Source organism: Cricetulus griseus, chromosome 6 (assembly GCF_003668045.3).
Source record: "Cricetulus griseus strain 17A/GY chromosome 6, alternate assembly CriGri-PICRH-1.0, whole genome shotgun sequence".
NCBI lineage: Eukaryota > Metazoa > Chordata > Mammalia > Rodentia > Cricetidae > Cricetulus > Cricetulus griseus.
This window is the reverse complement of record NC_048599.1, coordinates 33,789,224-33,814,835: the sequence shown is the minus strand read 5'-3', so window position 1 is coordinate 33,814,835 and position 25,612 is coordinate 33,789,224. Positions and strand designations below refer to the sequence as shown.

The 25,612-nt window shown below is 43.4% G+C and overlaps 1 protein-coding gene across 1 annotated transcript in view; it reads left to right on the top strand.

Annotated features, from left to right (window-relative positions):
• Slc24a3 (solute carrier family 24 member 3) overlaps positions 1-25,612 on the top strand; it is a 474,391-nt gene that overhangs the window by 39,227 nt on the left and 409,552 nt on the right. Inside the window, exon 2 of the mRNA XM_027421608.2 lies at positions 25,098-25,226. Coding sequence (XP_027277409.2) covers positions 25,098-25,226 — 129 coding nt within the window. The remainder of the gene's footprint in view (positions 1-25,097; positions 25,227-25,612) is intronic.

Genomic DNA, 25,612 nt, shown 5'->3' with positions numbered 1-25,612 from the left:
TTCCACAAGTTGAGGAAAACAAAGGGGTTTGGGAAAAAAAAAAAAAAAAACAACCATAGTTCTGGCATCTTGTTTCATTGATTGGACCCAGCATTCTGAACCAACCTCTAAGCAAGCTTTAGATATTTGTCTTCCTTAAAGACTTCTACATATACAGAGAATTAATTCTATATGCTCAGCATCCCACATTCCTGTTGGGCTTGGAGGCTAGGCTAGTGGTAGAGTACTTGCCTGGTATGTAGGGGGCTCTGGGATCCATCCCTAGCACATGAACTAAGTAACAACTACAAAGGCTTTTAGCATTGGTTATAAATTCACAGTGTGGTGAAACATAAAAATACAAATATTTAGTTAGAACACTTTAAACATTTGAAATATTGAGATTCAAGTGTCTTCTTTGTAAAATAAAAAATTTAAAAACACCAGAAAAAAAAAAAGCAAACAGTAACCAAGAGTCCTCTGAATAGGGCTTATGGCATAGAGTAAGCATTATTTGCATGATTTTGCTGGTGCTCTCTCTGTCAGTTTGCTTTTTGTGCTTTTAGTTCCATGAAACATTTCCAAGAGTTCCTCAGACACAGCCCTCTTTTTCCTCGTGGTTGCTTTCATTGCTTTTGTTGATAAGTTTGCCTTTGCTAATTCCTGTCGCTGCAGTCCAGTCTCACTAACCCATGGCATCATTCCCATGGGCAGCTGTGTCTTCCACAGCTCCACCACCTCATGGCCACATCTGTGGTGCCACTTTCCACTGCTTTGCTTCACTTCTATCTTGTGGGCAACATGGTCTTTCCATTATCAATCTTGTAACATGTCACATGGGCATAATGCCTGGGAGATGGGGGAAAGCACAGCTTCATGATCTGCTGCCCTGTTGGAACCAGTAAGCTGACTCAGTGACCCTTCAAGACCAACTTTGAAAACTTGGATGTGTGGGTCACTGATCGAGAGGCACATGCTGCTTGAATGGTGATTTGAGTTAGCAGCAAATGCTGAGCTTTTGGTTGATATACAGTAGAGGTGAAACTTGAACTGTGCTATTGGGGTGCTAATGTGATTTAACTAGACCATAGCAACTGATAGCAGTGTCTTTCAGGACTACATAGTGAGGCCTGTATATACTGAGCATGTTTCTTGGGAGAGAGACCCCTCTGTATCTCTCTCTAGTCCCTCATCTGCAGTGGAAAGGCTCCTTTCCTAATTGCATTCCTCTAATGTACACAGTCTGAGCGTGTTAGGATGATGTGCAGGGCCAGCAATCATTGAGTCATTCAACAGCCATGTGCCCAGGCCCCATTCTACACTGGGCTAAGGGCTGGCCTCTGGTACATTTTCTGGCAACTGAAAGTGCCTGAAATTGCTCTCATTTTTGGTTTTTGGCAGCTAACTTTCCAGCATATTTTCCAAACCACTGCTTATACCGTTTGCAGAAGGTTTTCAAGTTGCTTCTTACTTGCACAACTTTCCAGTATCTTGATGGTGAAGATACACACGTTAGGAGCATCGGCTCCTGCGATTGGGCTACAGTCCCATTTTCTAAATAGGACAATCAGCTAATGGACAGGTTCTAAACTTGCATCGCTGCTGGTTAATTATTCAAAGCAACGTTTCATCAAAGCCAGGGCTATTTCTCAGCACCATCTTTCCTTAGTGTCTTTAATTGACCTAGGAATTATGGCCAACATGGTCTACAGGGTGTGTTTGGGTTTACTTAGGATTAGATGTCTTTGCCTGGAGGGTTAAATTCCACTACAGAATTAACCCAACCAGAATAGAGGTGTGGCCAGAGGGGAAAGTTCTACTTAGAGGAAAAAAGAAAAAAAAAAAAACCCAAACCAACCAACAAAAAACCCCCAAACAAACAAAATAACAAAAGATTTTAATAACTTTATGATCCTTTACCATTTAGATACTTTAGGTTGTATTGGCAAATAATACATTTGCTTAAGAAACTTGAAACTCATTTTGAGTGAGTTCTCTGGCTTTCAGTACGAGGGGAACTGAACTTTCATTGAGCAAGGACTGTCATGGGGGCTTCTGCATATCATCCTGCATGGTCCTAATAGTAGCCTTCTATTTAGGAGTCATTAACTTTACAGAGAAAACTAACAGTTAGGAAGGAAAATAAAAATGTCCAAGATCTAATATCTTTATACATTAGAATTGAATTTTAATTTATTAGTTTATCTGGTTTCAAATTCTTTACCCCTCTCTATGTGGAATTGTAAATGTTTTAGCTTATGGACCAGTCTCCTATCTTGGTTCCACTACAGACATCACTAATTGATAGCCTATTATCTCTATCTTATGACATGCTCCTGCCTTTGAAGGTGTTGAATGGTGCTCAGAATAGACATTTCACTTGACTCCTTAAAGGAAAGGTAAGGTAAGCAAACAGATTTTAGGGAAAATTGTACTAAAGAACCAGCGGGGATCCTGGTGGCAGGCAGCTTTCAGGCCAGTGTGAGAGCTCTTCTCCTGCCTGGCATTTTCTTAGGCCCATTATTTCTATATTAGGGGTAGTAAAGGAGAGCTAAAGTATCCCCCAAGGAATAAGCCACAGACAACAAAGGAAAACAAGAACTTGTGAATTTAAATCCTGCATATTCAGCCAATGTCTTGGCTTGAGTTTCCTTAAAAACAGACATTCCGATAAGTGCTGTAGTCCAAGGAGGTGACCCAGGAAGCAGACAGAGGGGAATGAGGTAAGTGAGACAGAAGGGCAAATAAATACCATTTTTTTTCATGTGGGTATGTGATACATACACACATATGGGAGTGTGTGAACATCTGTGCACATGCATGTATGTGCATGTATATAAACACATACAAATACATACGTGTGGGGAACAAGTAAACATCTGTGTGCCTACATGTGCATTCACATGCCTAGAGAGGCCAAAGGTCAAGTTCAGGTGTCTTCCATGATTACTCTTCACCTTAGTTTTTGAGTCAAGGTTTATCATCAAATCTAGCAAGCTGCCTAATGAGCTCCAGGGATTCACCTGTTTCTTCCTCCCCAGCACAGGCATTACAAACACATGCTGTCATAACTGTCTCATGCATAGGTACTGGGGATATGAACTTCTGTCCTCATGCTTTCAAAGCCAGCATTTCTCACCTGAGCCACCCCGTCAGCCCTGAATACTGTACTCTTAAGCTGAGTACTGCAGTGGGGTTGTGAGACTGAACCTTAGTGGGACCTTGGAATATAAAAACAAATAGAAAACAAACAAACAAACAGCTTCAAGATCATTCCATCGCAAAGCAAAGAAGATGGGGTATTTTCCCACCAAGCTGGTTCCCTACAGGTTGAGGGTGCTTCTCAGCCCTCCCTTGCCCCTGATGAAATCTCCTTTTAATTCACAGGCTCTGGGGACAGTCTTTGTGAGAAAGGTGCTGGGAAGCAGGGACAAAGCATGGAATAGAAGTGACATGGGCACCCATATGGCTATAGGGGTGCTCCAGCATCCATCTTCTTTCCACCTAGCTCAGAGGGATGTTTTTCTAGATGGATGTTTTTCTAGTCCCACCTCCCTTGCTTATAGGACATCACCCAGATTTTCCATGTTCTGAACTGCAAATGCCATGTACTCACCCCTTAATGGCTTTTCTCTACATCTAGGCAACATGCCTAGCGGTTGCAGCCAGTTCTGTGGATTTGTAGCTTATGGTGCTGGATGATTCCATCAAAGACAGCACAGAGTGCTGTGTGTAACTCCTAATAAATTCCTCGTTATCTTTTACAACCATTACGGGAGAGCATCATTCCTCTGGATACAGCGGGCCATGTCAGCCAGAGCAAATGTTACCCTAGATAGCTGTGGATCCAAGATTAAAGAGGTGTCAGGGCCAAAATAACTGCCTTTGAGATGGAGCCAAATAATTTTGTACGGCAGAAAGGCAGATCCAAGGCAGGATGAACTCAGATGGTTTTTGCATTGGTGATACCCTCAGCTTTGGAGGGTCCCAGCAGCTATTGGTAGCAATGCTTTGCCACCAAAGCTTGGAACAAGAAGAAAAAACCATGGTGATGACAGGGCAGTAATCCACCCATGGTAATAGGCGCTAATTAACTCAGACAGATGATTTTAATAATTTTTGTCATCTGTTGAAACCAGCTAGCTGGCAGAGAGGTTCTGTTTCATCTTTTCCAATGAATGGATGCTTAGAGATGTTCTTTTATCCTACCTTACCTTTCTTCTAGCTTTAAAAAGTTCTTATGGTTGGAATAGGGGGTGTGCTTCCCAGAAATCCCTGATCATTCCCTTTGAGTTGTTTTGGTGTGTTCATTTGAATGTGACATTGTCCCATTTGACTGTGGAAACTAGCAGCCAGCAACTCCATGGATTTTTAAATACCTTTTGTCTGGAGTTCCTATGACACATTTCTTTGGATCCTCCAGTTTGGGGATGAATTAGTGTCTATCTAAAGTAGATGTGGGCACAACTTTGCACCACATTCCAAAGCTATAGGCAGAAGTGGCACTTGGTTCTTCGGTGTCCTGGTAGGAGCCATGTGTGTGCTTAGATTTCTGTCATTATGCAATAGGTACTGTGCCTTTTGGAGTCAGGCGAGGTCAGTCATGCGGCAACATGTGGAGCAATTCCTGGATGTTTGGTCTTCCCACAGGATTAGGCAACAGCCCTGTTCCTCATGTGTCTCCCCAGGGCTGCAGCTGGAATGGCGCCATTTGTAAAAGGTATTGGCCATTGTCCCAGGTTGCCTATGGACCCATCTGCCTGTTCCTGTAGGTGGAGGAGGGGCTGTAAGTAAGTTTCACGTCCCTTGAGGACTTGTTGGGATATCCCAAGGTGTAGGCCATGCCCTACCAATTTCAACCGGTGACCCCCAGATGTTGATGGTAAATGGTATTCCTATCACTCTTGGTTACAGAAACCAGCCATTTCCAGGGCCTTTCCAGCTCAGGAGAAGAGAGACATGCAAAAAGTGTTCAGGATCTGAGGAAAACCTATGTGTAGCACAGGTAAACAATTTCCTTGCCAGGTGTCACCTTGACACTGCTTGCTCTACCCTTGGGGCCTGAGCTCTCTCTGCAGTCAAGTCAATCCTCTGGGTTTTCAGTGTCCTTCCCTGAAGTCTGACATTCACTGCTCTGATTATTGCATTAATGTTAATTTGGACTCATCAGTGTCTTAATCTGCAGGGATCAGGTGTATACCAATCATGACCTTCTGAGGTCTTGGCACAGGTTTGAGCACTGGGTATCTGTGTGAACCCACATATGCCTTGCCCTTCCTTCAGTTGTTCAGTCTGCAGGAAGAGGGCTGAAAGAAGGTGATGGAATGGCTCTGCCATTCCAAGTTGCTAGAGGAGATGGAAAAAGCAAGCATGTGTGTGGGAGGGAAAGCGTGATCTTCTATTCTGGGCCAAAGAAGGGAGCCTGAGTGCTAAGGGAAGCCCTCACAGGTGAGGAGTGCCTGAGTGCTAAGGGAAGCCCTCACAGGTGAGGAGTGTCTGAATGGCCTGCTCCTGGTGTGGTATGCTGTGTGGGGCTTAAATAAGAGAGAAATGAGACCTGATCAACTGGGGCTTGCCCATTGCCAGCTGCAACATGTGTGTTCTGTGCCTATGTCCCATGGCCTTGTGAGCAGTAAGAGGGAGTGGTTGGAACTCTGAGAGCTTAGAACTTCTCTTGTCCAGTACATGTCCATGTTCTCCTCCATTCCAGAGTGGCATAAACTCTGGGCAATTTTACCAGGTCTTCTTGGCTCTCGAGCTAAAATTGCTTTTTTTTTTGTAAACTTGGGAATTTTTTTATACTGTATGAACAAACTAAACATGTGCATGCCTATATCTAGCCTTTGTCCAGCTTCCATCCAGGACATTCCTAGTGTGCTCTAGTGGGGGTAATAATGTTCCCTGGGCATCCTGCTGCCTGTCCACAATGATGTGACACTAGAGCCTGTCTGCTTCTATCTGGTCACCCAGATGTTCATGAATAGATCCCAAGAACACATTTTAGTCTTAATCCTTTTTTCCCTTATATTGGTAAGGACCTCATGCTTGCTCAGCAAGCACTCACCACTAAGCTTTTATTTTGAAACTGGGTCTCACCAAATTACCCAGGCTGGCCTTGAACTCACTCTATAGCCCAGGCAGTCATGGATTTTGCTGTCCTGTTGTGTCTCACCCTCCCAAGTTGCTGAAGTTACAGGCCTTCAGGATTTGTCTGGCTCTCATTGCTTTTCCCTGAGCTGAGACTAGAGCATTGAGACCTCATGTTTAGTGGGAAAGTCACGTGCTAGGCTGCACCAGAGGAGGACTTCGAAGAAAGCATTTCAGGCACAGGTTTGGGGCATGGTTTGGGGACAAAGCCAATGGATCTCAGCATTGTGGAGTCTTGTCATTCTTCAATGACAGACTCAGCAGCTCCTTCCTGTTCAGTAAAACCCTATGGCTCATGCAAGCGATGACAAGTAATAATAATTCATAAGCAAACAGAAGGAATTCTTTTGTCTTTCTATTTCATGCTTTGTAAACAGAGTGGCCTCAAATGGAGTTAGAAGGCTCAGGGCGATATGCACACACACTGGAACTCTTTGGGTTCTGTTGAGGGAGGTAAGCTTCATAGGGTGAGGTTAGGTTCCCTGTACGTTCAGTCTTTTCAGAAATAGCCTCATGGTCAGAAACTTGAATTCTGAACACAGATGCCTGGGATCAAATATGAGTTATGCCACTTAACAGCTCTGTAGCTTCCAGGAGATTATTTAACTTCCCTGTGCCAGTTTTTCTCTTTAAATGTTGATCATGAAAATAACAGCAATAATAATAATGATTACACTTACTACACAGGTTTTGACAAGCTACATATCATATCTAAATGTACCCTATGAAAACCTCTCAGAAGAGCATCTGGTACCTAATTACTGTCATATAAGTGTCAGCTGTTGCTATTAATTATTCCTATATGCTGAAGAAAGGGTATATGTGTCATTTCCCAGAAATAGTAAATGCCTTCGATCCAGTGAGTGGGGATTCATGGGCATTATTATTTCCAAGGGATGGAAGTTCATTGCTGACTACCCAGCAAGTCTCCCATTCCCAGGTGTACTTGCATCTTGTTTCCATAACTACTCTCTAAAGTAGGGGATGTGTGCATTGTCTTTTTGCCTAAGGACTTCAGTTCCATTATTTCTTGCAGTGACTGTCAGTTTAACCTTTGCTGCCCATCAATAACTGATACTATTGGAATTTAGCCATCTCAAAGATGGAGAAGCCCCCCCTCCTCTCTCTCTCCTTTCCCTCACTCCCTCTTTTCTTTCCTTGGCTCTTCATATGGAGCTGTCTTCAGGGTGACTATGGCAGCTTTCCACCTAGTCTCACAGCCTGAGCCTTGGATGAAAACAGAATGACAGCCATGGTGTAGAATGATGTTCAGGGAGAATAATGGACTTTTGGATGGATTTCCATCTTCCTCTTCTCCATGTGACCCCCAGTTTAGATGAGGATGAAGCATGTTGCATAGAATGGGCATATGAACAAACAAATGGCAAAGACTTTGGTAGTCTTGTCTGTTTTCTGATAATAACTGGATCCACAGAGGTTCAGTCAGAGAAGCAGGATGAGGAGGGAGATACGAACGAGCTTTAACTTACTGTAACTTTCCCACTGGGCTCATGATTTCAGGGATCCCCAGAGATAATCAAGCAGGCATGGAGGCTACACGGCCACGATCAAGTACAAGGTCAGGGCAGATCAGACTGATTTGTGGAATATGATGCAGATAGCATCCAGGCCATCTGGTGCTCACAATAAATCACCAGTAAAAATAACCCAGCTCACCCAGAAGGCTTCCATTTTAATGAGTGCAGGGATAGACCCCAAATCACAAGAAAATTGCCTGGGTGATTTTCCTAGGCACAGAGGAGGTACTGAAAATAGAGCTGCACAGAGAGAATTTGCCCCTGACCAGGATTATTTGATGGCTCTGTGCAGAGAGTACTCCTGTCTTTGTGGCTTTGCTACTGAGACTAAGCCCTCCAACCCCTCTGATGGGAATGTGAGACAAACTCCTCTGGAAGAAGGACTGAAGCCAAGGTACATCCTGAGGTGCTGGGAGAGTTGGGGTGTCTCTGAAGTACAGATTCAAGTAGGCGTGGTTCTGGAGAAGGATGCTCCTTACTGCCTGATGCCACCAGGACTTCTGTATGGGTATGTTCAGGGTGCCTGGCTACAGTGGGTGCCAGTACATTGTCACCCCAAGACCCTGAGGCAGAGTAAACATTATCTCAGAAACTTTTGAATGGCAGTACACCATGATATTTTAGGAGCAGACAGGGGCGAGCATACTGGCCACAAAGACAGGCATGGCCACACCTGAAGGGGTTCATTTGTGCACACTGAACTTGGCCATGACACTTGCTGTACTGTTAGATACTCCAAAAGGGGGATTATCAATATGAGAGCACTAATGAAGCCTGAGCAACATTGTCCCCAATATTTCATATGAAACTGTTAGACCACACAGAGACATTTGAAAATATTATAGCATGTCATTCAGATTCCCACCAGGGACATTCTACCACCCACTTTTGTTGTTCCTCTAGCTTTGCTGTTTTTCCTTCACCACTGTCAAATCTTCTTCTGAATCCCCCATCATATCTAAAAACAACAACAACAAATGAACAAAAGCAAAATAGTCCAGCCCCTCATTTCAGATGTAAACATAAAGGGAAGGAGATATTGGTGAGGTAGATCAGAATTCAAACATCTGGAGTTTAAGGTACTAAAATACCTATAGAAGATTCTTAGGTAGAGGGAAAAGTGGGGGAGCCAGGCCACACTCTGCTGCTCAAAACATTGTGAACTTGGAGTAATCACCTTAAGTCTGCCAGGACCACTATCAGGCTGATGTTCGACTTGGTGTAGCTATCAGTCTGCCTAAGGCAGGGACTCAACATGTAGTTTATGACCTTTGACAAGTTGTTAGACTCAATTCCCTGGTAGTTCTTTTCCATTTTAGGCATAGCAATAACAGTAGCCACCTCACAATATCACTGTCATAGTAAGTGAACTGTTGAAATGTAATGGGAAGGCCCATTTTTAACTATGTCTGGCGTGCTGTCGACATAGCTAGGATGACAGATGTTAAGAAGGCAAGAATGCATATGTCTTTGCATGGTGCCCTGCACATCTCCTCACAGAGGAGACATCACTGAAGTTCTCTCTGTGTTGTATTTAGAAGATCAGTAGAAGGAGCAGTGTTGGTTGTAAAGTGAAGCAGACCAGGACTGAACACAAAGAACCAGTGATTAAAACGAAAACAAATTCTCAGTTCACAACCTGTAAATCCTCTGCATGACTCTGTGAAAAGAGCTGTTCTGGTTGCCTCAGAGGAAGATAACTTGCTGTTTTACTGTTTCCTATCAACTAGTTATGAGACCCCTGTCCTTTGGACCTTTGGAGAGGCCCGTGAGACACCATTGCTGATGGTGTTATTTGCTGTATGTGCTCTTTGCTCTCATTGGAAACCCCTCTGACAAGGGAGACACACTACTCTGACTCAGTGAGTACCTGTCTGTCATTAGTACAGAGAAGTCAACCAGAGACATAGATCAGGTAGCCTTGGGAGTAGGACATAGCAAGGAATGACTTTCTATAGCACCTCAGGTGCCCCCAGCTCCTCATGTGGCTTCAGACTGTCACAGAAAACAGATGGTAACATTCATAACACCATCATGGCTTCAGTGAGCCTCTCTGAGGCAAATGTTGCTCTCAGAGAGCATCCCTTTCCTTCTTCTCTTCTGCTGCAGTGGTGTGGAGTTGCTTGCCAGGCTGCCCCAATGGACAAGGTGCTCTCCCTCACCCAACAGATGGGCTTGAGTTGATTCGATGTGGGCCCTGAGAAGGAGAAGAGCGACATTGTGATGAGCATTCACTGACTTTATGAAAAATCTTCTTGTCGGGGGAGGCAGACCTGTGGGACAGTTCCCACATGGAAATTCTCAGAAGCTCCCATGGCAATAAGATTACACAGGCCAGAAATCCACAGGTGCCAGGTAGGAGACAGTGTGCTGGTTCATGGCACTTCATATTGCCCAAAATAAAGCAACTGAAATTCTGTCTTTACCTGGTGATTCCAAAACAGATGTTTTCAGTAGACTATGAGGGGCATCAAGGCTTGAGAAGCAAACAGATCCGTGGTCACATCAAAAACCCAGTTTCATTCTCTCTTCCCATGTGTTTCCTTCATTTCAAAACCAACTTCTTCATGGTGGCACAGTAACTGTAATGGTTCCAAACCTTACCTCTTTACATATACGGAGAGCAGCGTATGACACCAACAATTCTATATGAAAAATGAGAGGGCATCCCTCCCTCCCTCCTTCTACAGACTTCCTTTTATGTCTCACTGGAGATTACTTCTCACTCCCCAACCAGATATGTCACATGCAAATCCCTTCTACTAAAAAATAGTGGCCCACATTTGAAGTTAAGGCAAGCCACCTAATCTCTATATAACCTCCTGCTGGTAACAGCAGGATGGGTTTCTCAAGAAGTGATCTTGAGAAAAAGACAATATCCATGATGTCTACCATGGGGGTTACCACGTACCAACCCCACTCTGTGTCTGGCATATCTGTGATGTCACCACTCACTCACCTTTCTGCCACGGAGAGATAATACCTCATTCCAGAAGAGACAACACTTCCATTCATTGCCAGAATCCTTTGTAACCACCCTTTTATAATGTGTCATCTGTGTGTGTGTGTGTGTGTGTGTGTGTGTGTGTGTGTGTCTGTGTCCATGTGTCCCTGTGTCCATCCATCCATTGTTTACCCTGTTTCTTTGCCATGGAAGCTGTGATGGGCAGGGTGTCTCGCAGCATTAAGAAAGGAAACGGGATGGGAGCTAGAAAGCAGGATTCAGGCAGCCTGCAAGCACCAAACTTAACAGAGTGGGACCAGGATCTCAAGGCTAGGTGCATATGGCAGAAACCCAGTATTCAGTATTGAGTTTCATTTTCAATGAGCACTTTCCAAGGGGAAGTCATTGGAAGACTGCCTCAGAGACTTGTGGGAATTCTGGGAAATAAGCAATAGAAATGCAGGGCTCCTCTGAAAGTCAGCCTGGGGGAGGTATGGCCCCCTGGCTGTATTGTATGATCCTGTCAATCCTGCTTGCAGTTCAGACAGAACGTGGTGGCAGACAGCAACCACTTGCTCCAGCCTGTGACTGTCAAGCTCAGTAGTCCGCTTTCCCCAGCTTGCCTTTCCTCCCAATGGAGCTGAGACCCAGGCTGAGGCAGGAGGGCCTGGAGCTGATTTTGTTTTTCCATTAGCTCCAAGTGTTCTCCTGTTGCGGGCTTCAGTTGCCAGCTTGGATAGGTGTGTGCATGAGACCAAAAGAGCAGGGGACTGTGAGAACGAAGTGACTTTGTTTAAACAGAAAGTGTGCCACCAGCCCCCTCCATTGTCCTCTTCTCTTTGTCAAGGGGGTTATTTCTCTTCTGGAGTCAAGTTCCATGGTAAGAGGAGAGAGAAGGAGGTAAACATCATTAAGATGTCCATCATGGCTCTGAAAAATTTGCATCTTTCTACTTGTTTCAAGAGACTTTGCATCAAAGACAAGGCCAAGGTTACCTTTGGTGGATGACATCATTTGGATTCCCTCTAGACACCATGTCTGCTCTCCTTAGGTTCCGGTCACAGCTATAGTGGGAAGGTCACTATGAATTCAGACTCCCATTGAAATTACAGGGTATGCCTTATTTCATTATCAAACCCTTTTTAGATAGGGTGTCCCCCACAGTCAGGAGCTGGCTTGACCTACTCAAAATACAGGACTGAATTACACCGTTGGGATTCTAGAAGTATACCAAATTTATCCTTCAGATGAGCAATTTGGGAAGGCATTTTGTATGCATCACCAAGTGTCCAAGGGGCTTGTGCCAGGTTAGGAGTAAGGGTGCATCATGCTTTATTTTCCCCTTGTCTTGCCTTCTGGTCTTTCTCTCATAATAAATGACTTACATCCAGGTCTTCCTCTTCTCAAATTTGACTTTGGGGAACCCAAACCAGGACACTCCTCAGTGTTGCCAGCACTGCATTGCCATCTAGAACATTCCTGTACCACCACAGTGGTATTTGAGGTTTTTCATCATTTATATGTGCTGCCCTGTGGCTGTCAGCTGCCCAGACTGGCTGAGTATTTGGAGCTGAGTATTGTGCCTAATTAGACTAACTGGATCCACTTTCAGTGGCCCAGCTTTGCCTGTAGTTGATCTCTTTGTACCCTGTAGTCATCTTAGTTCACAGTAGCCCAGTGCTCTTATAGATCGATTCCTTTGTTTTATAGATGGCATTTGAAAGCTCACTCTTCATGACAGGATGAGGAACATTTGTTCAGAAAAAAAGAGCTCCCTGCAGCATGGTAGATGCAGGATGAAGGCAAGCTGATTTAGACAAGAGCAGTACTAGTTTATTCTTTTAGATTTCCTCAGATTTTGCATGAGAAAGACCAACCTAGACTGGCTCAGGCTGCAGACAGAAATCATTGCAGCATGTGACTAAAAGCTCATGATCATCTCGGGTTCATCTGTCAAAGCCAATATATGATGTCATCTGGGCCTCGGCTGCCTGCCTCTTGATCTTGTCTCTGGTCACCTTAGTATGCCTGATGTGTTCTTATGCTCAAAGCCTCTGGGAATTTCTAGCTCCAGGTTCATGTTCATTGGGAAAGAATGGGTGAAGATCTTTCCTGGGAACTGGCCTGGTTCAGCTATAGCCATTTGTCAGATCCCATGAGATTATTAGTATGTTGGTCAGTTTTCCACTACTATAACAAAACAACAGAGGTGATTAACTTGTGAAGAAGAAAGGTTTATTGTGCCTTCGAAGTTTGGAGCTTTCTGTTACCAATTGCCTTGTTACTTTGGATCTGTGGTGAGGCGATGCATCCTGGTGTGACACAAATGGGACAGCAAAGCTGCTCACTCATGGTGGCTGAGAACTAAAAGGAGAGAGGAGGAGAGGAGCATCTCGGGTCTCTTTTAAAGCATGCATCCAGTCTCCTAAAACTTCCCACTCGGCCTCACCTCCCAAAGCATCAACACATGGGCTCTAGAAGGACATCCAACATCCAAACTGCTACAGTTGCCCATGTGTTCTGTGCAGGCTGCACGGCTGGATGGAGCTTCCTGTCAGAATGGGTAGACAGGGTGTGGTGAAGGCTCTATTCTGGAAAGGAAATCTTAGGTTGATTCAAATTAAGGGAGAAGAGATGTAAAAGGGGTGGAGTGAGTATAAACATCAAATTTCCAGTGTAGTGAACATTGTGTATTTCTCAATAGGGATTTATTGAATCATTCTGTGCAAGACCTTCCTAGAGACCAACGAGGAAAGGAGAACCATGTCAGGAAGCCCATTACCTACGTGGGGTGGAAATATGTGTGGCTGGCAGTCATGCCATCGTCATTCAGAGATGCATTTCTTGCTCTTTGTGAGGCTGTGACTGTTCTTCCTCACTATTAATGTTATTTCCTTTCATCCCTGGTCCCTGTCATCCCCCCCCACCCTCAGGGAGAGTCCTGATACTTCCTGTGTTTGAAGAGCCTGTCCTTAGGTCCACAGAGGAAAAATTTCCTTTTATCTCTCCTCCCTCAGCCAGATTCTCTCCTGATGTTTTTTATCAGTGATGGGAATTAAGAAGAGCCCAGGATGAGGGGAGTCTTAGTCCCCGCCCTTTTCTACACCAGTGGGATGATGCAGCCTGTGAGGAGATGCATGCAATTTTGTACTCGTACCCAGCAATAAATTGGAGTGTTTATTCAAGCACAGATGATGGAAAAGGCCGTGCTTTTGAGGAGCCAAGTGATGTAGTGTGGTCAAATTCTACTCAATTGGAAGCAAAATGTGAGTTTTAAGAGAAACGAAGGAACATTTTAGTCAGAATGCAGGGGTCAAATTTATTCTCTGTATGGAAAATACAGTCACAGGGGCACACCAGCAGTGCGTGGCTTAGCTGGAATGGATGGAGTCATTTGAAGCCAGAATCTGCAAATTCTTCTGAACAATGTGAATTCATGTGTCTTAATACTTTATTATGTGTGAAAATGATGTATTTTACTGGGTCCTTGTACCTAATTTTGTATTTCTATTTTACATTTTGAAGAAGGAAGCATAACTTTAGGCTCTATAAAATCCAGAAACATAAATTTAAGAGGTGAAAATAAAAGTTAAAAAGTGATTTGAAAATTCTTTTTATTTTTTCAGAGCAAAATATTTAGATTTTAATGAATACCATAACATGAATGAACATTGTTTTATTGAGTAAACAATGCTCAATACACTTAATCATTTTTGAACATGTGGCCTTCCAGAAACATGTATTTGATGCTCTGACAACTTTGGATTTCGTTTAGACTTGAAGCTTAATGGCTAAGGTCATTTGGCAAGGCACATGTGTCTAAATGGTAGAAACACACTGTAAGTGAGCTCTTCTAAGTTATAACACTGATTTTTCAGTCATAGCCAGTTATGCAAAGAATCCTCATCCTGGCTCAGCTGATTAATCTTGTAGTTTTTCAGGTGGTACTTTTACACAATTTTAGTACATGTGCTCAAAACTCCTTTTTTGGAATGCTTTTCAGCAGATTTCACTATTCTAGCTAATATATGGTAGGTGGGGCATACAGATATTTTTAAGAGTCTACTGATCTTTGTCTTCCAGGAAGAGGACACAAAACTTCTTGATATTTGTTTTTCAAATGATATTTTCATAGAGCAAGTTACTTGAGGAAAGCAACAACATTCTCACTAGCTATTCAAATGTCATTTTTGAAAGATGCACACTTGTCTGTGGGTGTCTATGTGTGTGCTCTGGAAATATCAGCTAATAGCCTGCTTATCTGGTAATCATGTTCTCCTCAGAAAATTTTAGCATATTTATAGCAGTTGTCATTTTATAATAGATAAATACATACTTAATATTTAAAAATAATTTTTACATGCACGGACTGTAAATGTGAATTCAGGAATGCATTTGTATGACACTTAGGGAACACCTGTGGAAGGCAGATAACAACTTGCAGGAGTTAGTTCTGTCCTTCTACCAGGTAGGCTCCATGGCTTGAATGCAGTCATGAGACTGGGTGGCAAGCAATCTTACCCACTGAACCATCTCACTGGCCCAAAGTCACCAGTTAAAAAACTATACTTTCTGAAAAATAGTTACACATCTATGAAGTAAAAAAAATGATCTGAGATCATAACCCCAATTCATCTCAAAATAGTGTACAGAATTTACTATTTTAAGTAATAAGTTGTGGTTTTATTAAACTGAACTTATTCAAAGAGCACCATGCTATAGTTCTATGAAAGCAAGGGTGACACTGTGAATGTCATGTGCTCTTCCTTTAGAACCATTCCCTGCCTTTTGGTTATAGTAATTATTAATATTGGACATGTACACTCAGTGTGGTGTTGCCAACTTATATGTTAAATATTAAGTCAATATATGTTTTTCTGACTTTAGACTGACATGTGATGAATATATACCATTTCTAATAGTTCCTTCTTTCAAGTCAAAGCTATATGACCCATCCACAAGGCTCTGGAGGCCAGGGATCCTATTAGCCATCAGATAATTCTGCCCTAGATAAAAGACAAATATAAAACCCAGCTAAAGGGACATTAGAGGTCAGATCACTCATGCCCTTCGTTGCTCAGATCAGTAACAGAGATGGAGTGATTTAACTTCTACAGACAAAAGCTCTTGGCAGATCTGGGGCTAGAATTCCAAGTCACCATATGCTCAGGATGACAAGGTGGCACTACCGGGTCCCTTCCCAGAGGACCTCATGTGATTTCTTGATTGACTAGATTTTGTTCGGGTTTAAATCTGATTTGGGAATGTTTCTGAGATAACACACCAGAGGGCTTGGGACTGGTTCTGAGTTTTGAAAACTCTTTCTGTTCTCTTCTGCCTTTAAAACTTGGCCTTTTTTTAACACCTGGAAATAAGAAAGGGAAAAGGAAAACAAAATTGAGGAAACTCCATCTCCTCTGTCTCACTCTGGTGCTTGGTCAGCTTTATCTGAAGGACTTTCCCTTTGCCTCCTTTGCCCCTGAAGTATACCAATAGAATAGGGATTCTACCTTGATTCTTTGTCTCAGAATGAAACATTTTATTTAAGAGATGCAACCAGACTTTGTTAGACACCCATTGCATGTGGCTATTTAAACCTAAGTTTAAACCAATTAAGATAAAATGAAACAAAAGCTTCATTTCCCAGTTAGGTAATTTCATTTAAGCAAATAATAGCCGTGTGTGGCTGGTGGCTAGCTTATTGGTGAGCATGGGCATAAGAAAATCCCATCAATGTGTAAAGCTGTCAATTTCCAAAGTATTTATACTTTTTTGCCTTCTAAAATATAGAGGATTACTTTGGATTTTAGGAGCATTGAAGGACATAGGTATTCATGAACCTACCGGAAATTTCTTGGTAGGTTATATTTTGAGTCAGGCAGGCAAAAACAAGAGTTTAGAGAAGCAGTACTTTAGCTATTTCAGCCTCTATTTGGAAGGGTTTCCACTCCAGAGTGAGGTCCACATTCCATTCAGTGGATTACGGGTGCACCTGATACCAGCTCTCCTTTCCTTCCTTCGTATTTCCCCCTTCTCTCCATTCTTAGACACTGTCCTTGCTTAAGTCCAATTGTACTGTTGGTAGAACAAGCTGAGATGAGATTGCAGCCTTTGGGTGAATGGATGGAGTACTGGCTGACCCAAAGTCTTCTGCTACTGAGAAACCCACAGTGCATTTCTCTGCCTCTCCTCAGGTAAAGAGGGTGCATGAGTTTGATTTTACTATTTGATCCTCTAATTGATAGATCCAGCAGGCTCTTGCTCATGGAGGGAACTAATTGTAGGTCTTTAGGAATGCTACATGAAGAGAAGAATGCCCCCTCAGACCTTCATTCTGCAATATGGAACCCACCACTGGAGGAACCAGCGCCCTTTTATTTCCAGTCTGTCCATTTCATTTCCAAAGGCCCACATTCCTGTTGAGACTGCTTAGCCCATCCCCCAAATTGGGATTCTCTGGGGGAATGCATGGAGTTCCTACAGAACTCACTCCCAAGACACATGCAGTTTCCTTTCTGAATTGCATTTTGGGGACAACTAGTATACAGCTACTCAGACTCTATTCCTGAACATATATGTGTATCATTTAAAGATGTATGAAACTCCTGCTTCTTGGAGTAGTGTTTGGACCAGCAGTACTGGTCTTCCTGGAAAATAGTTAAAAAGGCAGAATTTCAAAACTCACTCTAAAATCTGTATTTATATATAATTATATTAAAATTTGAGAATATAACAGAATACTGCAGATTACATGGCTTAAGCAATAAAAAAAATCTTCCTCATTGTTCTTAGACTGCAGTTCTGAGATCAAGGTATCAGGTCAGGGTCAGGTGAGGCCTTCTGGGTTGCAGGCTACTGTCTTCTTGTATCTTTATCTTTTGGGAAAAGATCTAGAAGGCTCTCCAGGGTCCCTTTATAAGGACACTAATACTATCTCTCCTTGTAATTCAGTGATGACATTCCAGCCTCATAAACTAATTACCTCCTAAAGGACCCGTGTCCTAATGCTGTCACACTCAATACAGCAATTTGGGGGAGGCACAGTCAATATATTGCAACATGAATCTCCATATCAAACATATTGTGTGTGTGTGGGGGGGGTCCTCTTATGTGAGGCCAGTCAGGAGACACATCATGAAGAACCTGAGCTTCAAGCTCTGCAGACAATGGAATCTAGAAAAAATCATCAGTAGGCAGGATGTGGTGAAGGAGTTTCTCCAGTATGGTGACGTGATGAGCAAAGGGAGACTAAGGAGAAAGTGAGGTACTTGGTGCTAAGTTTGGATCCTTGACATTGTCAATGGACCATCAAGAGGAAATTGGGCTGTGGGCAGGATGCATGGGTCATTCTAACAATCCCATTTGCTGCACTTAGTAGTTGAGTTTATGTCATGAAGACAGAAAGCTTTCTGCACTCTTCACCCCTGTGTCAGTTTCACAGCTACCCTACCTTGACCTTCCCAACATCTTCATCAGCAGTTTGGCCTTTTTCTAATGTCTTTGCTCTCAAACTCTGGGAAGTCCTTTCTTCCTTGCCAGGGACTCATCCAGCTTGCATCTTCCCATGCCAGACTTCTTCAGGATGGATGAATTGGTGTGGATGTATAAGGTAGAGCAATGGAGTGATCAGCATCAGGCTGGACTAGAAATTAAAATGATTTTGGTGGGAAGCAGGAAGAGACCTGGGCCTCCCCTTTCATTTGCTGTGGTGAGCTTGTATCTTGTCTTGAGATGGGCACAGTTTCTACAGATATATGGTGTGGCTGTATACCATCCATCTGACAGCTTACTTAGGTCCTCATCCTCCCTGACTCCATCAAGGCTTGAGTCTGCTGTGCTCTTTTTTCCTCACCAAGAAAAATATCAGCTTCTGACAGGTTCTTCGAACCTTTGCCTCTGGTGATGAGAGGGTGGCCTCTCAGAGTCTGGATGGAGACCCCATAACTGGTATGGCCAGGGGGCTCCATGAGTATTAAGTACAGAATCCAACATCTAGCCCCAGGAGGATCTGAAAATGCTTGCAACTCCAAGAATCCCTTTTTAAGTGGGCTGGTGACTAGTATTGGTTGGTAATCTGCTCCCCTCTACTCTGAGCCAGAAGGAACACCCCTCAAATAGACTGAGCCCCTCAATTGGATTCAAGTCCAATGTAAGTTTTCTCTTGGAGTAGAGACAATAGGAGGAAGTTTAAATTGGTCATGAAAGCTGCTGACTGAGAGTGCCAGAGATGACTGGGAGACACTGGAGGTATGACTTCGCCCATCAGATTCTCAGGGTCCTATCACCTGCCACACACAATGTGCACATGGCCTGAAGAAGAGAAATTAATGGAATCTACAGCTTCCCTAGGGTTTGGAATTCTTCCCTTAAATACCTCTGGATCTCCCCAGTACTCTTCCTGGAAGCTTCCACACAGTTGGGAGAAACAAGTGCACAGCCCCCCCCCCAGGGCTCAACATCTTCCTCTGTGCTGGGTTTGGAGGGCTCCCTTGTTGAGTTATGGCTTTGCTACGCATTTCCTTCCCAAGGACCAGGAAACAATGCAGAGGGGAGTTCTTGGTTCAAAAGGATTTTTTGGTGGTGGGGTAGATATAGAAAAAAAGTGTAAAGGGAAGGATACAGTGAGGAGGGGTGGGCCAGGAAATGAGAGGAGAGAGAATTGGCCCCAATGAATATGTATAAAAATCCCATATGGAAACCTGCTACTTTGTAGGCTGATTTATGAAATAAGAACAAAGTGTTTAAAAAATTCATTGGAAAAAATCCTCGTGTATAAATCCCTTTCAGTTATAGAAGTTAAAAATTGCCTGACCACCCTCTTGGGATATAAGGGGTGGGCCAGAAAAGGGGCCATGTGGAGAGTGGTGCTGACCACGGAGACTGCAGAAGATAGTCTGCAGGCTGCTGGCTTGTGCAAACTCGACCTCCAACCCTGGGGTGAAGACCTGGACTGCATAGAGTGGAGGCAGCTGTGTAAACTGCAGGGTGGGTATTTATAGCCTTGGTGAGGCTTCAGAGCCAGCCTAGAGTCTGTCAGTGTCCATCACCATCAGCTTGAACCTTGTGCCCTGGACTGAGTTTTCTGTTCCTTCCTTCTTGAGTGATGCAGGGGATCCCATAACTTAGTCCCTGCACCTGCAAGGAGGGAGCGGCTGTTGCTATGGTGTTCAGGATACTTGGGAATGGTGGCTCTCCAGTCTCATTTTCACAAAGCAGGACAGCATTCCAGTTCTCTAGAGGAAAGAGTTGTATGTACTCTCAAAGAGGTGCTGTTGTTCCTGGGAGGTGTCTCTTTTGCCTCCCCTAGCACTTCAGGACAAGGTAGGGAAATGCATGCCTAGACTATGGACTCAGATATGGACTTAGGTTCCACCTTGGCTGATCAATGTCTGAAGCAAAAGGGTCACAGGATGTGGTGACATGACACAGGTAGGGCATTGGATGCATAGCTGAAGGATATACAAAATACATTTTACATCTTCTATTTTCCATTTTTATTAGCATGTATTAATTGGACAAAACGTCATATTGTGACATTTTCATACAGGCATGTGTGTGTGTGTATGTGCATGCATGTGCACACGTGTGTGTATTTTGATCACGTTTATTTCCCTGGCCACTCTGACTTACTTACCCCTCCCTCTCCTACTGTTCTACTGTCACTGATGATGCCATCTTCAACCTGTCCAGGTCTCTGAGGAGTTAATCCCGTGGCAGAGAACAAACAGCTCCCCCCACCCCCAGCTTCTCTTCTGAGGCTACAACCAGTATCTGAGAAGGGTTAGAAGGCCTGTGAGTCAGGCTAGCAGAACAAGACAGAGCGTATTCGGAGTCAAGGCTGTGAGCTGAGAATCTGGGTCATGGAGCTCCCAAGAAGATGCATAATTGGCATCTGAAATCCTTGGGATCTGTGTGCTTTGGTCATGGGAAGGAGAATGGGAGAGAAATGGAGAATGAGGGGAAGGGGGAGGAGAGAGCTCTAGAGTGCAAAAGGGTGAGCACACAGCTCTGTAATGGAAACTTGGCACCCAGCCTCCACTTTCTTTTCTTCCTCAGTGCATGCAGCTCGGATCTCAGATTGAGAGTTGAGTTTCCCCTCCTCCAGCAGGAACCCCCAGCATCTCTATGGCCCCCTCTTGCACTTCTTCTCAGAGACCACAGCCTTCCAAGCTTCCTCTGCTGGTAACATGTGACATGGGAGCCCGCTGCTTCCCCTGCACACCCCCTGCCTCCTCCCCTTCCCCTGACTAATTAGGCCAACATGCAACTTCCAGGGCCTGGCAGATGAGAGGCCAAGAATGCACTGGATTGGGGCCAAGTGTTTTTGTTGACATTGCTCGAGTGTAGCTTTGTAGAGCAGCCTCTTGGCTGTAGCAGAGAAGTCCAAGGAGCCAGGGAGGTGAGTTAGGAGAGAGAAATGAAAAGAGCAAATGTGGGCACCCTTTGCATATCTGCTTCACCTTCTCTTGCCTCCAAGCTTCCCCACTGCCCACACTTTGTATTTTCTCTCTAAATGCAAGAATGCAACAGCCCATGTCATGGATAGCCAGGTTCTTGAGTAGAGGGCCATGAATAGAATGAGATTCTACAAGTGTTTGAGTCTTTGGTTTGCAGTGCTTTCCAGGTGTGCTGCTCAGCTTCATAATAGTTCCTGGGGACTGTTGAATATGTCTAATGAGATCGTCTTCACCCACATCTATTATAAAAAATTCAGCCTGCTTTCCCAATCTTACTATTAGCTGTGCATTGAAACCAGGGAGAGCTTCTTCCATCCAGGGATCTGCCAGGAGGCTGGCCTTTGAAACTGTTAGTCCTAGGTTCAAGTCTCTCCTCTGCTACTTGCTCACTGTGCAATGCACAGCAAGTTGCTTAACCAGGTTATGTGTCCATTTCATTTACTTATTTGCAAAAAATAGAGCTAGTATTTCCGCATAGGTTTATTATAAAGATGAAACATACTGAAGAATGGAAAGTTGTTTCCACATAATAGACACTCAATAAGCACAATGACAAAGGCTCTGGGAAGTATTTGATATGGCCATAGATTGCCTGTGGTCATAGGCAAGTCACTTCCATGCCAACTTATTTACTTCAGAGATACATAGGCCCTGAAGCCGTCTCTTCTTACCAGGAGATTTTTGAGGAAATCAAACTGGACTACAGCACCATCAAACTTTGTTCTCACTGGAGGTGGTTACTATTTTTATTATTAATATTTTCTCAGACTCCGAACATCATTGTTGTATCAGTGGTCGGTGGTCAAGTCTGTTTTTGTTGAGATAAAAGTTTGTAGATTTTGGAAGGCTGAGGTGCTGTCTTAATAGTGTCTAATTCCTGAAGATATTGAATCATTATGTTAAAAAATCCTCTCATTTTCTGCTACAATAGCTGGCTTTGCTTTTACATCTCTTAATTGGTATCAGCTTTTCTCTTAGAGTCACAGAACCATGGAAACTTGGCAAAAGAGCTTTGGGAGTCATTGGAAGGAATACTTTTGCTTCTTTGCAAGTCTTCAGGGTCTGCCTGAACCTTAGGACTGCAAGTCCACAGAGCACCCTTCTCTGACCCACATTATGAGAACAGGCAGTAGAATGGCCACTCTGACAACCACAGCCTGACTGTTTCTTTAGACACAACTCGGATTGGCCGATACCATAGTACTCTGCCCATGTCTGTTGTTCAGATTCTTTATTGCTTACCAGCACTGTACAGCTTCTAGAACCTTCATCTGGCTGCACCAGCACTTACTTTGGAGCTTCATATCATAGATTAAAGAAGCTGGAGAGCGTGTTAAAAAGATGGCTCAGCTATAATAGAAGAAAAGTGGTGCTCCTGCCAAGGACCCTGAGTTCAATTCTCTGCTCCCACAAATGGTGGCTTACAACAGTCTAGAATCCCAACTCTGGCTTCCGTGAGCACTTGCACTCAAGTACACACACACACACACACACACACACACACACACACACACACACACACACACACACACACTTAAAAATAAGAACTAAAAGATAAACATGAACATTAATGTTTGTGGCAATAACCTTAAACCTATGGCAGAGGAGGAATGGGTAGACCGATACCCGTGTTGCCTCACACCTTAGGTATCTGAGATGCTTTTTCTCTGGCTTATAGTGCTTTCAAAGGGGTCCAGTGCTCCTGGCTTATTTTGGCAGCAGGTTTGATGCATACCTTCCCTACCCTACTTCTCTATTCCCTGGCACATTCTTCGTGGTATCACATTGTAAGCCAGTGGTGCTCAAATCTTCCTTAGGAGCCACTCCTGACATCTAGCCTGGGACAAAGTTAATACCTCTCTCCACACTTGATAGTTTTAATATGGTACATTTGTGTTTTAAGACTGCTTATTGGAGTTTAAAGGCCACTGACTTTACTCTTTCTTCATGAGTTCTTGGAAGATTTTTTTCCTCTTTTGATGTCATTTTTAGTCATAGGACCAACTATTCAGGTTAAACAAGCTATCCAAATAACTTGATTGAACTTTGAACCCCTTCTTAAGTGTTATTCTGGTAATTTTGGACAAGTGAATACATGTAGCTACCATAGAGGTTTTTCATAGTTGGGAGTTGAAGTGATTGTTTATTGGACTGTTCCACCCTTTCTCTGTCTAGGGGTGCTTTTCTGGCTAAATGCCTAGGTTCTAAATAAGCTATCTTAACAGTTTTACATTCGGAGTGGAGCTGTTTGGGTGGAAAACCTAAATCTATGTGCTGCTGATTCTATCTTTAGACTTTGAAGTGAGATGCACATGAGCACTGCACTTTCCAGAAAGGTTTAGGACCCTAACTTATCCATGTACAAGGTGGAAACTGTGATTTCAGTTTGGGCTTACTGAGTATATTTGGGCTTACTTAAGTATATTTGATCATATTCTTCCCCTCCCCCAAGTCCTTCCAGATCCTCCCCACCAACCCAACTTTAAGCTCTTTCTCAAAAACCCAATACAACCATTTTTTTAACCACAGCTATTCTAGCTATTTTGGAGATGATGGTCTCCCATAATTTCTTTTCTTTGTGCCAGGCTGCTAGAAAGAACTGCCATGTCTTATCACCTCCATCTTCAAGTTCCCTCATGGCCTCCATCTCCAATAACCACCCCTCATGGCCTCCATCTCCAATAACCACCCCCCATGGCCTCCATCTCCAATAACCAACCCCCATGGCCTCTATCTCCAATAAACCCCTCATGGCAAGCTCTGTTTGTCTTGCTGGATTTGTCCATGGTGTTCAAGACTGTTATTTTTTTCTTCCTTGGATTCATTCTTCCTGCTTTTCATTCCACCTTGCCCCCTTCTTTCCCTTCCTCTCATAACCCTCTGTTGAGTTCTTTTAACTTCCTGCTCTCTGGAGAAATGTTAGGTTCTCAAAGGTTTTCTTTTTCTATTACTTCTCATTAGTCATCAAGTCATCACTAATGTATGTATTCATGGAGTCTCCTTCTTGTCATGAAACCTACAGAGACCCCATCTGTACTATATCCTAAGGCCTTCCCGGGGATCTCTTAGCTCTCCTGCCTGAGGTATAATTACCAAGAAGGTATATGATTTCTTCCTGATAATCTTATCTGTAGAAACTTCAGACTCAGCATCTCCTAAGCCAGATGGAGAGCCTCTTCCCTCATGTGCCCTTTCCTCTCTGTTCTTTTTACTGACACTTTCATCTCCATAGTCGTCCTACACAGAGACCTAGGTCTTCTTTTACCTTCATCTATTGTTTTATTGAATCTTATCCTGGGTCCCTTGCAGGCCACTGCTTTGGGAATGGTGAAATGATGCCTTAGCTTGGGTAACCCACAAGAAGCAGATTCTTAGCATACCTTCAACTACAGTTGGTTTAAGTGAGAGATGATTTAAGCAAATATGGCTAAAGCAGCTCACACTGACTTAGTAGAGTACATTGTTTCCATCTCTTCCCAGATTGGTCTAATGGTGTCATATTCATAGTTTGGATTTAGTTCTTGTGAGAGTATTGGTGCCATGGAAATCATACGATGGCTACAAGTCTAGATGCCTCTCTCACTATTATTGGTTGTTAAACATTTCTTAGCATCCTTGAATGTAGAGGATTGCAAAACAGAGGACATAGCCATCAACCAAATATACTTTATCATCAGATTTGTCTTGTAGACAATACTAATTTATTCACACTGTGGGAAATGCTGGAGACTAGTATAGAATGCATCCTTCATTATCCTCTTTCTCAAGCAATGAAGTGTTCATACATGAGTTTCTTCCTGTCATTGGACAGAAGACTACTTTTGTTGAGCCTAGTAGGAGTCAAGAGTCAGAGGAAGCCCTCAAATAGATTCAAGATTCTTTAAAGGCATCTATGAAGGACAGAGGAAAACGATAGCCAGTTAAGGTGCAGGCCAGCATGGGTAAAGACTGACAAGACTGACATTACATTCAGTTATTAGTGATGCATGGTGATTCTTTTTTTTTTTTTTTTTTTTTTTTTTCACTTTCCAGAACTTGACCTCATGGATCTCATTGGGGAAGATAGAAAATGGATGGTGGGGAGGAAGCTGATGCAGATGAATGATACACTGACTTCTGAAGATGCAGGACTCCGGAGCAGCAAGAACTGCACTGAGCCAGGTAATAGTGGTGTCATTGTCCTGGCAATGGCTGCCATTGTCAGGGATTGTGGCTGAGGATAAGATGTGTGACTTGTCATTTCTTTAAATTCTAATCTGGAGAGATTTTAAAGATGTTTAGGGCATATGTCCCAGAAGCTCATGCTTGATTCTCTCAAAAGCCTCAGAGCTCAACAATATGAGGATTGTGTATCTAAAGATGGGGATAGACCGTTGTTATTGTGCTTCCAAAAGCCTTAGGTGTTTTGATATGTAAAGTGTTTCAAGAAGTCATGTATCTACTCCATTTTTGAAAGATGAATAGAAGGATCTTTCCCTACTACAAGCATCCTAATAATCATTTTTCAAATGTAAATGCAAAGAATGAAGACCAGTTACTTGTATGCC